Raw genomic sequence first — 15,391 nt, 5'->3', positions numbered from 1 at the left:
ATGTATTTGGCAGCGATTTCAAACTTTGTGGAAGGCTATAATCAATTATTGGAGGCCAGCAATCAGGTTTTAGAGCACCTACGATTATAAGCGAGGAGCATCTATTTCTAAACCTGCAAGTAAATTGGATTATTTCTTAAAAGCTACAATCCATATTTCATCTATTAGAAGTTAATTTCTAGATTCATTATTGCATTCTTGTAAATTTTCAGAAATCAATTTTTAAATTGGATATTAGTAAGTAGCATTGCCATCAATTATAGAATTACTTATGAATTGTTTAGTGGTGTTCATTTGTCGAAATTGATAAAGATTTAATCAATTACAATTGTCAGCAATTGACTGTGAATTTAAAGCATTATTTATTGAGTTATAATAATTTGCCTACCAAATATTTGACAAAATATCAAACTATTGATTAGCAAAAGAAAATTGATGTTTGTTAAGGATATAGCCTATTGAGGGTTTTTACAAAATCATAGGTACATTAATGAAAATATTGGATTGGTTGACATTCACAGTTAGAACCTACTTGAAACAGTTGAAGTTTTCCACTATTGAGTGACTAATCCTTCTTGATGGAAACTTTTACCTTCTATCAAAATTTAGGATTGAGATAATAAACTGCATACATGTTAAATCAATTTTTATTTAGTTAAGAATATTTATTATAAAAAATTATATATCTAACAAAAAAATTATATTCATAAAAAAAATTAGCATGCCCATTAAACCTATGGGTCCAATTGCTACTATATTCGCAACCAAGTACAAAAATATCAATATGTGATGTTTTTAATTTTATGCCTTAAGAAATACTTGAATCCAATATGGGACAGATAAGGAGATATTTTTCGAGTAAGTCAATTTGTGATATTGCAATTAGAATTCAACTTTATAGTTTCCAAGTCAAACTCATTGACCCATGTTTCATGGGCAGTGGTTCACAAGAAATCATCTCTCATGAGAATGAATAGAACACTTAACACCCATTTCATCTAGTTGGTGTTCTTAAGTACCCTTGTGAGCATCCTCTAGATGCATTGAGTGTCAAGTGTTCCTTTGTTCTCATAAAAAATGGGTCCTAAGTTATTGTAAATCACTTCTCATGAAAAATGGGTTTGTTGGTATGTTTTTCGTTGCACCAAAAGCTCGAGCTGTCAATTAATATCACAAACACTAGACTTACCCAGAACCACGAGAGGCAGTTAAGCCATGTTGTGATTCCTGAAGGAGGTGCTGACCACCAAGTCAACAATCTCCCCCTCAGCACTAACTGAGGGTTCCGCACTGACGAAATGAAGGAGACCTCCTGAGATTCAAACTCATGACCCAAGGTTCTAATACCAATTGTTGGTATGTTTGCCGTCGCACCAAAAGCTCGAATTGTCAATGAAAGTCGCAAACACTAGACTTTCCAAAACCATGAGAGGTGGTTAAGCCATGTCACGAACCCCGAAGGAGGTCCTGACCACCAAGTCAACAAGGTCAATGATTTTGACTCAAAAACTACATAGTTGAATCATAATAGCAAAATATCACAAGCATGGACTGACCCAAGAAAAGGAAAGACCATCTTTCAATAGAAAGGAAAGACGGGAAATCCTCTCGCTAGAGAAACAAATTGACCATGAGACTTGGAACCATGAGAATTTGCTTGAACAACATACAGGCAGGACATATCTCTGAAGAGAGAAGCAACTTCTTAAAATACTTTTCCACAAACTATCAAAAAGTTGTTGATATGGATTGAGAATTGTATACATTCTACATATGAACAGTATGCTTAAAACTTTCCACCTGAAAGATTTAGCTATTAAGCTTTCTATGTATCTATCATATGGCTAAAAATCATTTCTGCCAGTGGTTAAATTAGGACTGTATGTATCTTAGAAAGCATTGGTTTCAAAAAGGATTCTGTGATCGTTTACCAAAGTAATGTAACAAGACCATCTGTTTTATTTCCCTATCTAAAAGTATCTTGCAGTTTATATTCTACGATATCTTGGCTTGATATTTCAAAAGTAATTTTGATTCTACCCTTCCTCATGAGCTAGAGGTAGACATGCCTAAGCCACAATCATCAAAATGATTAGAAACAAGTAATGGTAAGACAATAATGGACACAAGAATTATCAGTATTTAGTTTCTTTTAGTTTCTCTCTAGGTGGGGTTGACGCAATTCTGTAGAAAAAAGAACCAGTACTGCTTTGGAACTAAAATGTAGATTGTCAGTGTTTACGTTTATACATATTATGAATACTATTTAAAGTTCTGGTTGTCCAATATTTTGTTCAGTAAATACATTTATACAGAAGACTAACTTATTTGTGCTAACTGATAATGCATTAGTTGTACAGTTTAAGATACTATAGACACCAACGTTTGCTCTTTTCTCAGTAAAAATAAATGCAGAGAACCAAGAAAAAACGAATTCCATTTGCCCCTCAGAAGTCAAAATATGTACCAAGATATACGAAAAAGAAAAAATATAGTCAGTTGAGAGGGAGAAAAAACATCAAATCGATAAACATTAAAAAATTAAGGCTGATTTCACAAACTAAACTGATCAGGGAAAAAAATATCACCGAAAAGAATTCTATTAATCAACCTTGTATGATAGACATCCCTGAATCATGAAGGGTATCTTTGATTTTAATGTTGATGCTTTATCTAGTCATATTTGAGTTCAAATTTTAGCATCCATTCCTTTGGGTGGAGTTTTCCATCTTGCCAACAGTGGCTGAGCTGCAGTTACCTGCTTAGACTTGTTTTTCTTTTGCCAATATTTTGCCAATGAATACCAGATACCACCAATCGTATTGATGACGAGTCCAGTTACATTCAAAGCATGCACTTCAACACCCCCCAATAAAACAAAACCCAGAGTCTGCAAATTGTTAATATCAACTGATTAATATCAAATTGTTCAAAATTAGTACATGTGCATAAGTGTGTGCTTGATTCTCCTGTCTAGATAACATAATGTATAAACTGTAATCTCTCTGTAAAAAGAATGAAACAGACAAAATATAATCTTTAAATAAGGACTATTATTGAAAGTATCCTATGATAGTCACATACCGTTGAACCAACTCCTTTTAGTACTCCAACAATTGTTGTAGTTAGAGCAGAGTTCACTGCTGTACACAAAAACATGGTAAAATTGAGGACAATGCCCATCACTAATGAAAGAATGAATACCACCAAGAATGAAATTGATTTAGCCTGCAAAGGAAAGAGTTGACATAATTAGCCTACAATATTCAGATTAGAAGACACAATTGTAAGAACTCTTTCCTATTCTGACCTTTAATTTTCAGTTTCGTCTCATTGGCAATTCGTCAAACAGTTGTTATTCAAGGTCTGATCCGAGAGTTACAAGATCTTGGGCCAAAACACATTGCAAAATAGACATTCCTTGAATAGGCATTTTTCAGACAGTTGTATGTGAATGGAAAACTAATGAAATCTTGAGTTCGACAGATACATAAGAACAAACATTAGGCATGCAAAGTCAGATTTCCATTACAACTTCACAAATTCTATCAAACACTTGGCAGGCATCCAGTTCTTGCATATAGAACAACTTTTTCTTGGACAACTTACAAACAATGATAAAACATATAAAGGATCAGCTCCACATTCCACTACTCAGTTATAGTTTGCTAGACAAATTTTAGAACAGTTGATTCTCTATCTATGAAGCTGAAGAATACAGTGGGAAGTCATAAAGTTGTTTACACCTGATTATCTCAGCCACATGAGTTGAAAATGCAAACCCAGCCATGTGCAATTAGTGGAGACATATGCACAATGTGTACTAGGAGTTGCCCAAGTTTAGCTGTGAGTTTAGCATGGCCATTAACAATGTATTCTCAGCTTACAGCCTGGTTAAAATACCGTGCACTCCATTTTTGCCAGGGTTCAGCCAGTTTAGACGGGCTGCTCTATTCGCCCAGATAATACCAAGACCCCTGCGAACGATAAGTTTCTGATTTTTGCACAAGAGAAGAGGATTTGATTACCCTTACAGCTGTATCAACTTCTTCTTTAGTACTTTGCCATCATTTCAGACTTCATGACCTGCGATTTTCTCCATGATCAAATGACTTCCAGCATTCATATTTTGGACTGAGGGAAAATGTTCTTCAAACTGCTTATTTGATTTCAAACCTCTACCATTAAATCCAGATGTGAACTCCGAATGAATCCACCAATCTTTTAAGGAGTGAGATTCTGTCCAAAGTTCGAACCTTCTTGGTTCCAAGGGTTTTTGTCCTTAGACCTTTCTAGTCACTGACAATGGCAACAATGGAGAAATGATCTCAATAGCATAATCTCATTGCATGATCTTAAAGGAAGACTAGGTTCATTTATAGAGACTCCTCAAACTTCAAATGAACCTCCACACTCAATATAGGATAAAATCATTATTTACTTTTAATTCCTCCTTGTGAAGTAGGTTCTCAAACAATCTAGAGGGTTATATTAATTAAAGTGACTTTATATTTTCATTTTCTAAAGTCACTTTATGAAAATGACTTAAGTACACTTCAACACCCTTGGGTCATCATATCATTAAGATGTTTAATATAATAATATATATTATTACAGCTAAACTTGTTTTGACTTTAACAATTCAACTTAAATCATTAATAACCTTACAATTACCAATATCAACTCATGGGAATAATCAAATCCACTTTCCGAATATAGATATGATGTCGATTGATCACCTCAATGACTTGCTATAAATAGAAAGTATGAGCAAAACATCCAAGTGACTTACTAAAAATAGTTAAGGGTGAACCAAAATGTCCTGAGTGATCTCCACATGGCATGCTATTAGAAAATATTGAAATAAGCACCAAAATTTAGGGACATTACAATCCTCCCTTCCCAAAGATTGCTTGCCCTCAAGCAATCCACACCTGCAAGTTGAAACCAAATGCTTGGACGTTATATCAACCTCTAGAAAACGGCCTTGTCGATCCGGTGCACTACTCTAATGTAAATATCACCATGGTTGGAGTAGTGAAGCAACTTATCATGGTACTATTGATGTGAATTTTGTTCCACTACAACATGAAAAATTGAATACTTAATGTTTCAAGGAGAAACGCCAAACACTCAATCCTCTCTTGATATAAGGTCATCTCTCATGCTAAGCTTCCAATGTAAGATCATGAAATGACTCCAAGGCTCGTTTTTAATTGTGGACTTCACTTGGTTTATGATGTAATACGCAAGTTATCACAAAAGGAATTCCGCTATTCATTCAATGGATATCAAACTCTTGCACTTCTAAAGATTTGGCTTTACAACATGCAAAAAAAATATTTTGACTTTCCAACTTTTCTATTCCAACTCAAAACTAAGCTCAATAACTTGGGCTACTTCTACTCCTTACTATGAATGCAAGGAATCATGGATGAACTTGGGCACTACAAGTTGTAGCTTAATTAGCATTTTCTACCCACCTAGTGCAAGCTTCTAAGGAATACATAAATGGTTTTCACATCAATACCTTGTCTTCAATCCCATCAAATGGATGCAAACTAAAGGTCTAGCATCAATTGAAATCAAGTGCTTTTAATCATTGGCTTGCCACACAAGACACTCCTACCATCGAGAGGCTAGTGGCCCAGATTTGTCGAGTCATTCAAGTAAATGTCCTCAATGACTTCCATCCAACTAAACTACTTCAACGTGAGTATGAAACTACTCCAAGTGAAAGATTGAGGAAACCATGCAACACTTCAAAGCAATTTTTAGTAATTAACCATGAAGAAGCAACAATGAATTATCCATTACTTTAATAGTATCATAGCAACAATTTGATCAAGTCTTTCCCTTAGCTAGCCTATTCTTGTCTACTTGTATCTCTCTAGCTTCTAGCTCCACTCTCCTAAGCTAATGAATTACAAATGGGAAGGCCTTGGCCCTTTAGAGATGTTTAATTACAATGAAGGGCCAAGATCAAGGTTTGAGATTTCTCTCCACAAACCCTAATTAGGGTTGCCAAAATTACCACCAATTAGATGAGGGTACCACATTGTGGGGCAATAAGAGAAATTAAAATGATTTTTCTAACCAATGAGAAAATAGGACACTTGGCATGATATGATTGCTCGTGCTCCAGTTTAGATTTTTCTAATTGGAAGGGACAGGTTGGAGCCACATCAACATCCGTAACATGTAGATCTATTTGATCTTTGATACTCAACATTGTCCAACTTTCTAACTTTGATTAACTCTTCCGAAAATCAATTTCTTGAGGATGAATGTGATGGTTCATATTCCCAATTTGCTTCATCTTTTGAGTCTTCTCCATCCCCTCAAATTTTCTCATGGCATGACTTCACTTTTTACTTGTATCTTGAATTCGTGAACTTGATTGCATTTGTGAACTTGAATGATATCTTCATGTGGTAAGATCTCTCAAAATAAAATTGGATTTACCATTGGTGAATTTCATCTCTAACTTTCATGGTCTTGATTTGGAATTGATTTTGGTGGCTTGAAAATGAATCTTTCTTCTTCACTTCTAAACCTCTAGCTTGAACTTGAAGATGACCTTCCTCATGTAGCTCCTCAAGTCTTGATCCTCATCTTGTCTTTTGACTTCCTTCTTCAAAGAAATATAACCTTACGAAAAAGAAGAGGAAAATGTATTTAAGGTTGTGAGATGATGAGAAGAGATAAAAATTAAAGAAACTTGGAATTTTCATGAAATAAAATTTCTTCAAGATTCAATTTCCCCCAATTTAGACTCGGGAGCATAAAATTTTAATTTAAAGAAAAGCATTCTCTCCAATTTGCCTTAGTGAAAAATCTCATTGCTTGGATTTGAAAGAATTTCCTATTTCTAACTAAAAATTTAAAAAGTTCTAAAAATTAGCCAATGGCAACAATGTTAATTGACTCCCCTAAATCAATTAAAAGACCAACTATCATAACGAATCCCCCCAAAAGAAAATTTTACTTCTTTCAGTGAGGCTCCTAATGATTTGAACTTAATTTTATTCGATGACCTCTTAATAATTCATCTCAATCAACCCTAAAAAAACTATCCTTGGATTTATGCCCACCTCTAAAATGATAACAATGAAGCTCAATGCTTTTTAGAGGAACTGAAATTACTCCAAATCCTTTGATAGTTTGCTGCTCCTCAATTAGAATATCATTTTTGTCGAGAAAAAATCATTTTCACTGAGTTTAGAAAGAACTCTTGACCTCATTATATAGGTGATGCCAAGTGAGAGACGTAACTCCCAATAAGTAGCCAACATGACATTGGCTTAGACCAATACAAAAAAATTAAATAATTCTGTCTAAATGGGTTTGAGGCGGACTTGGCATTAACCAACTTTTAATAAAATGCATTGGTCCTTCTAAGGCTGACCTGGCAAGTATGTGGGTGTTTTCTTTTGTCATCACTCAAAATCATGGCAGAAATTAAGCTTGCAGGAGGACAAAAGTCCTTGTGGAGGGGCATAAATAATGCACGCAAGAGGATACAATCCTCTACTTGGAGCATAATCTAACTATCAAAGAGGATTGTTGGACTTGGAGACAGCAGAAATTGTATTCTTGAGAGGATAAAATCCTCTCCCTAGCAGAATCTTATGGTAACAAAGGATTCACAAAAACTCAAATACATACTCTAAGGCAGAATTGGTTGTGACAAGAGGATTTCAAACGCTCCCCTAATCACACAGCAGGAATGCAAAGGGAGGGGTCCCCATATTGATCGGGCAGTGGTGTGGAAATGCACAACATCTAGCACCCCCCACCCCACCCCCAAAAAAGAGAAATGTTTCTAAACATTTCAAGGATTAAACTTGTTTGGAACTAAGAACTTTTGATCAACTCCACCTTCACGTATTAGATAACTAGGAATGTACTCAAAATGGAAGAAACGACAAGTTGAGGTAAGACCCTTCATTCTTGATTATTGAAGTGCAAAGATGTACTACTAGCAAAGTACTCTCCGAGTTGCAAAAATTGGGCAAGTTCTTTGAATTGGCGAGTTTTTAAGACTTTTACTGGCACCAAAAACTCGCTGTTTTTTCTTTTTATTGGCAAAAACTTGTCAAGTGTTTGCCAAAAGCCCAACGAGTTTTAGTTTAAAACTTGGTCATAGTTTTATAATAACACTTAAAAGGAAAAACATGACCCAAACTAATTTCCTTTCTCATTTCTTAACTTGTATTTTTCTAAGAGGGGCGAAATAGTCTGCCCAACACTTGCAGCCTGATTTCTATCTATTTGAAGTGGATTTGAGATGCTTTTTGAGAAGGATTACATCTCTAATTTGGCGAGGCAAGCTATGGAGGAAGGCAATGGATTTGGTTTCACATTACATAACATTGAGTTGAATGAGTAGTCAATGCCAATGCTATGAGAAGCTAGAGGTAGAGCTACATCTAGGATGGAGGACGAGCCACAGACTAGGACATACCGAACAAGGAAGCATAGTCACGCCAGTGCAGACTTCTAGGACTAGACCCTCTACTTCTATCACTCCCTTAGTTTTTAATAGAGATGGGAAGAGGAAGATTTAATTGTAATGATGTATTTAGTTTTAGTTTTACATAAACTATTCACTATTTTGCTTCCAACCACCATCATTCCTCACAAGAATGCAATTTTGTACCCGCTTCATGTTTCAATATATCTAGACTATGCTTGTTTACTTTATGTTCTCATTTATTGACTCATTGGATGAATCTCTCATTGAATTTTGCAATAAAATATGCCTTTTCTAATTAAAGTTATGCAAATTTTTCAGTTCCTAAGTTTTTGCCAAAAATTAGCCAAGTTTTTCCCCAATTCTATTATTAGGCCTTGGCGAGTTTCTGGCTTTGGTGAGTTTTCCAACTATGCTAAAGTGTGTGCAAGTCATTTATTCCCACTCAACAAGAACCTAGAAAGCCTCTTAGATCCATTGGACTTAGCTATTTTGATATCCTTACTTCAAAAGCATCCTGGATAGAGCGTTACTGTCAGTCAAGCATCCATAGCCCTAACAAGGTTGTTGTTGTGGCCAACTACAACCATTTCTCTACCTTACGAATTTTACCGAATAGCAACTATGAAGATATTCACACACCCAAAGACAATTTGCTTCATTTTTATCATTTTCATTCTTTTTCCTTTTTTTCATTTTTCTTTCTTTTCTTTTCTTTTGATTTGATACTACTTTTCTTTTCGTTTCTTTTCAATCCTTGTTTTGGCCAACAAGCAATGAAGCTTGTAGAAGGTTTGGAAAAAAACCATAGTGGCACTAAAGCAAGTGTATGATTTTCACTAATTCCAACTTCGCCTTGAAAACTCTTAGAGAACTAAAAGAAATTAAGTGTGAGTAAAAATGTTGTAATTGAAAGACTTAAATACCCAAATCACAACTATGACTCCATTCCAAATTTGGGACTGGTCCTTTTCGAATGATAAGGTTATTAAGAATCCATTCTACTATTCAAGGAATCTCACAAAGAGATATCCAAAAAATGAGCCAAACAAATCCACTGGAAAAGTACCAATATGTGTTGTCTAACACCCACCTGTCTCAAAAATTTGGATACCTCTTAACTAAGATAAAGCAAGAAAACAACTACTAAACTACAAGGAAAACCTACAAAATTACTCTCTAAAGCAACCCAAACAAAATAACTGATCGAGACACTCAAACAAATCTCAAGTCAAATGACTTAAAGAATATTATCTTCCTAGCTCGACAATGAACAATTATTCTAACCAATGAAAAGAAAACCTACTCTAACCCTCTTGAACTAAGTGATTTAAGACAAACTAACTCTAACTATGCACAAGAGTCCCAAAGGGATAACACCAACTATAATGATACATACACTTCATCTAACTTGGTCTCTCAGAATGTGCAAGAGTAGCAAAGCTTGTGTAATGGTACTTAGTTTGACATTTTTACCCTTGTACTCCAAAAGAAATTTGATCACCTCATATTCAAATTTGAGAATTATATCATGCAAGATCAATAATTGGGGTAATTCATTTGCTTCATGATCAATCCAAATACAAGTTTTCCTTGCTAAACCACCATAACCAAAATAAGAATTGTCAAAACATTCAACATTAGAAGCAAGGAAAGAAACAATTTGGCTTGATTTGAATAGCAAGTCGTGTTCATATTCTTGTTGGTCATCCACAGTTTCAAGAGGTAACAACTGGTGGTGAATTCTCTCTCTGGAATCATCATCGAACTCATGGGAAATCAAAGCAATATCAATCATGAAGTCAACCCTATGAAATCTTGCTTTAGGTGGCTTGTCCTTGTATACCATGAATCATGCATCTTTGTGAACATGGATATGTGCATCCTCAAAAATTAAGGATTCCTTGACAATCTCTCCCTCAAACATCTCCCCAAGCTAATCAAATAATATCCAAAGGTAGCACCAACCCAAACCATTGCTCATCTTCTCCCATACGGTTGCATGTAGAAATTGCTTGAGGAACATCTTGCAATTCTTCATGTAGGATCACACCACTCTTGGAATCCTCAAAACTAGCAGGAAAACATTACCAAACATACTCATAAGTTCATCAAGGTCGATCCTACGTGGTAAAGCCTCTAGAGGTCAAAGCTGATGGCAAACGATGCCACTTGCAATAACTTGATAATCTTGAAATACCTTGGGAATCAATCAACTTCGTTCATGATATCCTTTAGCAACCCCCCAAAAGAACATAGTGGTAATGACATCTTTGAATCCCCTATCAAATTGCTCTTCATATCTAGATTTTCCTGTGATTACTTGAAGTTCTTTACCTAACACATCTACTTGATTGCTTTCATCCCCAAGGGACCTTGAAATTTCTTGCAATTCATCTTTTACAACCTTGATTTGAATCCCGTATGAAATTTCATCAAGGATTTCTTCTTCAAATGTATGGTGATCTTCTTCTAGTTTTGCATGATGCTCATGTTTTGTGCTATCATGTATTGTTAGTTTTTTGAGGATCTGCTGCAAATGTATTAAGCACTGCCATTCTAATTGGTATGTATGTTCCAAATGCAACATCCGCTTAGATTTATATTGAGAATAGGCAATGAATAGACATGTCCCTTCATGGGACATGTCTATTCGTTAATCAAATAATTAATATAATAATATATTTAATCATTTATATATATATATATATATATATATATATATATATATATATAATTATATACATTATTATATTATTATATTAATTTCTCTCATATATTTATATCTCAATTATATCTCATATAATTATATGTATGTTTATCTGACAAAAGCTCTCAAATATCAACACTCCCTCTTAGCTAGGGAGGATAAACACAAGACAAATATTAGACTATTGGTAATATTAGGAATGACAAGTCTTAAAGGATATCTCATTTGATATCTTAAAATTTTTCCACCATTTGATATCGCATTCGATATCACAAGTATTGGTCTTCCAGAATATCAACACATGGTATTCACCCAGTACTCAAATAAGGTTTGATATCATATAGGTTTGATATTACATATGATATCAAGAGTATTGGCCTCCCAGAATATCAATGATATTCACCAAGTACTCAAAAGGTTTTGATATCACATTTGATATCTATAGTATTGGCCTCCCAAAATATCAATACTATTCACCAAATACTCTTTGAGTAATGACCTTCCAGAATGTTGAGATGCAAGACATTCACCATATACTCAATTTGTTTGATCTCATAATACAAGTTACTATAAGATCATCTCCTTATAGTATCTTCTACAAATACAAGTGACATAATTTAGAAGTCGTCACTTCCTCATGATGTACGCAAGGGGTAGGACCATTAAAATCACATAGTCACGATGAATATTCATGAATCCATCTTGACTGCTACAATTTATTGATTGCTGGAGAATCCATCTCAACATAGTTTACTCCCTCTGAATTACTATAATCGAGATCAACAAAGGTTGACTGAACCATATCCTCTATTTGCTCCCTCTATTTCAAGGTTGCCTCTAATGAAATGTCAGTCTCCCTCTAAATCTCAATCTCCCTCCTTTAACTACAAGAACATTCTCGTTAAATATCAAGGCAAATATCTCTTATAGTACATATTGAAATAAGAGAGAGACTAATATAATATTCAATAATAATAGATACTTATCTGCACATCAACATCCTTGATACAAGTTGCTCTAATGAGGGTCCATACGTCCATTTAATTCTCGTACTTGAACCTCCAGGATTACAATCAATGGTTGATTGTAAGTTGTATACTTTGATGAATACAATACCCATGGAATTATATAATCTTCCACTCGAAGTCCGTTATATTTCCTCCTATTGCCATCTTTAGTAAAAGACTCCTCTCCTTTATCGATTGCAATTATGTTATTTTCCTCTTTATAATCCATCCATAAGTAACTCGTAGATTTATATATTCTACTTCTCAACATTTGCACTTTCCTCATGCTTGATTGTTGGTGTAAATAATTATTCACTATTTACACTTACTTAAGTTTACTAATGCATTATTTTAATATTTATTTATTAGTCACCTAGGAGTATGCGTACTCTTGTGAGTTGTCATGTTGACAACACAAGAGTTCACACCTCATTTATGCACATGGTGACTACAACATAGGAGTTAGCACATTATTTGAGCACATGGTGTCTACAACATCTCCACATGCGGGACACCTCATCATGCTTATCCTCTCATTGTTGCACGCACATTCATGCACAATGGAGAACGTGTGCTTAGTTGTCATGCTTATCTCCTAGCACCTTCTAGAGACATTCTAGATGCATCTTAGAGGCCTTTATATATAGACACTCCTAGTATGTACACTCATCTAAACATATAGTGATGTATCAAGACATGCTATGATATATTGATCATACTTTTTTGGTCTATAGTTGTGCTTGTGTTTGAGTTCTTCGATCTTGGGTGAATTTTCCCTAAGACAAATTCTTACATGGTATCAGAGATTGGAGAATCTCTCCTCACATAGCCGTTCGAGACCATTGTTGCTTCGTCACCTCGGCCCAATTTTAGAGTATCGCTATCATTGGGAGCATCTAGAGCCAGATCTGACCTCGCCATTACGTCTGGAACGTCAATTCGGTAAAAATCGGCTATGAATTTGGCTATTGTATGCCAAAGTCAATTGTGAGGCAAAAAAATTTTGCAAACCGGCACTCGAAGGCCTGATTTGCAACTTGGGTATGGTCATTTTTTAGATCTATTTAATTGTTTTTTGGATCTAATTTTTTCCTCTATTTTTCGGATAGAATTTTTGAAAAAAAAATTGGCTAGGCAGCCCTACAGAGAATTTTTTTTTGCACAGGTACTAGGCAGTCACACCCTGGCCCTACGCAGAATATTTCGTATTGTGCAGAATATTCTCATTTGGTGAGCTTCATTACAAACTCCACGGCCAGACCCTGCAATTTCCAACATCCGTATAGCATTCTGGCAGTCTATCAACAAATTCTGGTGAGCAGCATCTCACACCACAGCGGCCACATAACATTTCACGGGCAACTCGTTTGTTTACCCTCTGCGAGCAACTCTTTTTACTAAAGCACGTTTTTGCCTTTACTAAGGCATGTGGGACTAAACCCACTTTCTTTCACCGGCCTGAATCTTGATCTCGGCGCCATCTTTACTTCTTTCTAGTGCCGATCACCGGCTCGGTTCCCTCCGCGCTCCGACGCCGTGAACCTGATTCCCGACATTGGAATTTCTAATCCGACACAGTTCCGACAACACAGATTCAAAGTTCGCCAGACACGCGACAATAGCATCTGTAAGGCACGTGGAACTTTTTCTATCCCACCACGCGGCAAGCCTTCTACCTCAGCAACACAGTAGGCCCGCTCAGCGAGGACTTCGTCCCAGTCAAAGCCATGTCTACAAACCTACCACGGTGGACTGTACAAATTGCCAAGTGACTCAGCAAATCATACCTGCACACTCGGATTGCCATGTCCCCCTTCCATACAGACGTGTCGTGATTGTACTTTGCCACGGGTACTGACTGTACTACCACGTCACGAAGGGTTGATTTTTTGCCACGTCAACATTTCACGGTGGTAAATTTGACGATCGTTTGATCATCATTCCTAAACATTTTATAACTACTGTGACGGCCGTTTGACCGTCAAATTTAAGCACGCAATTTTCTGCCCAGACCCCTCTTCAGATGCATTTTTTATTTGGTAGCCTAACTTTGAGAGGCCATAACTTGGTCATGCGGACTCCAAATCAGGTGCAATTTTTATTATTTTCGGTAGAATTTCTTCAACTTTTTACTGGTGCTATTCTTTTCTAGTTTTGGTGCACAGATTTGTCAAAATTTGCATCTTTTGGCAACTGTACCTGTCCAATCCTGCATTTTGCAACTTGAAACACTCTGTATGGACTCATCTGGACTCCTTTTTTAGGTTCAGTTTTTTTTGAAAGTTCCTTATTTTTCATCTACTTTCCAATTTTGCAATCAGATTATAGGGTTGTGTGGACAAAAATATCACTTTCAGCATTAGGACCTTTTTTGCATTGTATTGCTTTTCAAAATTATTGTATATTTGAGCTACAGTGCTTAGTTCTAGATTTAGGCCTCAAAAGGCAGTTGTAATAGGCAAAATCAAAAGTCCATCTTGTACATTTTGACAAGTGGCCTATTGTACACACACCACTTCTAAAGCACCGAATCATTCATTGTGGGGGGGGGTTCTTTGATTTGTTTTGCATTTTGGGGGTTACATTGCTTAATCCATCATGCAAGAGGAAGATTTAATTATCTTGACACTAGACAACTATCAAGAATGGAGCCAATTGGCTATCAAATATTTCAGTCAACACAATGCACTACCATATGCGAGAGGACTTACATACGATGTTCACACTTTTTCCATCATTAGTAGTACTCTCTTTCTATATGTGGATATGGAGATTTTGGATTCACTTATTGACATCAAGTCATCTGATCCATATGTTTTTTGAATTTATCTTTGGGAGACGTATGGAGATCCACACATTCCTCCATTCCCCAAAGATCTGTTACCTCCAGTTGCAGCTGCATCCTCTCCAGATGAGATCACCATAAACCCCAATCACAAATAGTTTCAAGATGACCACGAGCCTCACAACAAGTGGTTTTAGGATTACCACAAACCATGCACATATTGTTCACAAACCATCAACCTAGGTAAACCATCATCACTATGGGCTTTTCTTCTTTTGTACCTGCATCAAACTAGTATTGAATCTATTTGTAAAGAAATCCACCTATTGAGACATGGGTACCCAACCATTGTACTTGCCAATTCTATAGGAATCCTTTTTCAAATACATAGTTCATCAATATGTTAAACAAAA

At 35.7% G+C, this 15,391-nt stretch overlaps 1 protein-coding gene across 1 annotated transcript in view; it reads right to left on the bottom strand.

Annotated features, from left to right (window-relative positions):
• Positions 1-2,582: 2,582 nt before the first annotated feature.
• UTR7 (UDP-N-acetylglucosamine (UAA) transporter family) overlaps positions 2,583-15,391 on the bottom strand; it is a 130,182-nt gene continuing 117,373 nt past the window's right edge. Inside the window, exons 6-7 of the mRNA XM_089832892.1 lie at positions 3,085-3,228; positions 2,583-2,890 (exon numbers count right to left, since the gene is read on the bottom strand). Of these exons, the coding sequence (XP_089689018.1) occupies positions 2,690-2,890; positions 3,085-3,228 (345 nt within the window). The 3' untranslated portion in view covers positions 2,583-2,689. The remainder of the gene's footprint in view (positions 2,891-3,084; positions 3,229-15,391) is intronic.

The sequence above is a fragment of the Cupressus sempervirens genome, chromosome 5 (assembly GCF_028749045.1).
Source record: "Cupressus sempervirens isolate cs-2001-9-10 chromosome 5, ASM2874904v1, whole genome shotgun sequence".
Classification (NCBI taxonomy): Eukaryota; Viridiplantae; Streptophyta; class Pinopsida; order Cupressales; family Cupressaceae; genus Cupressus; species Cupressus sempervirens.
This window is presented reverse-complemented; position numbering and strand designations above follow the sequence as displayed.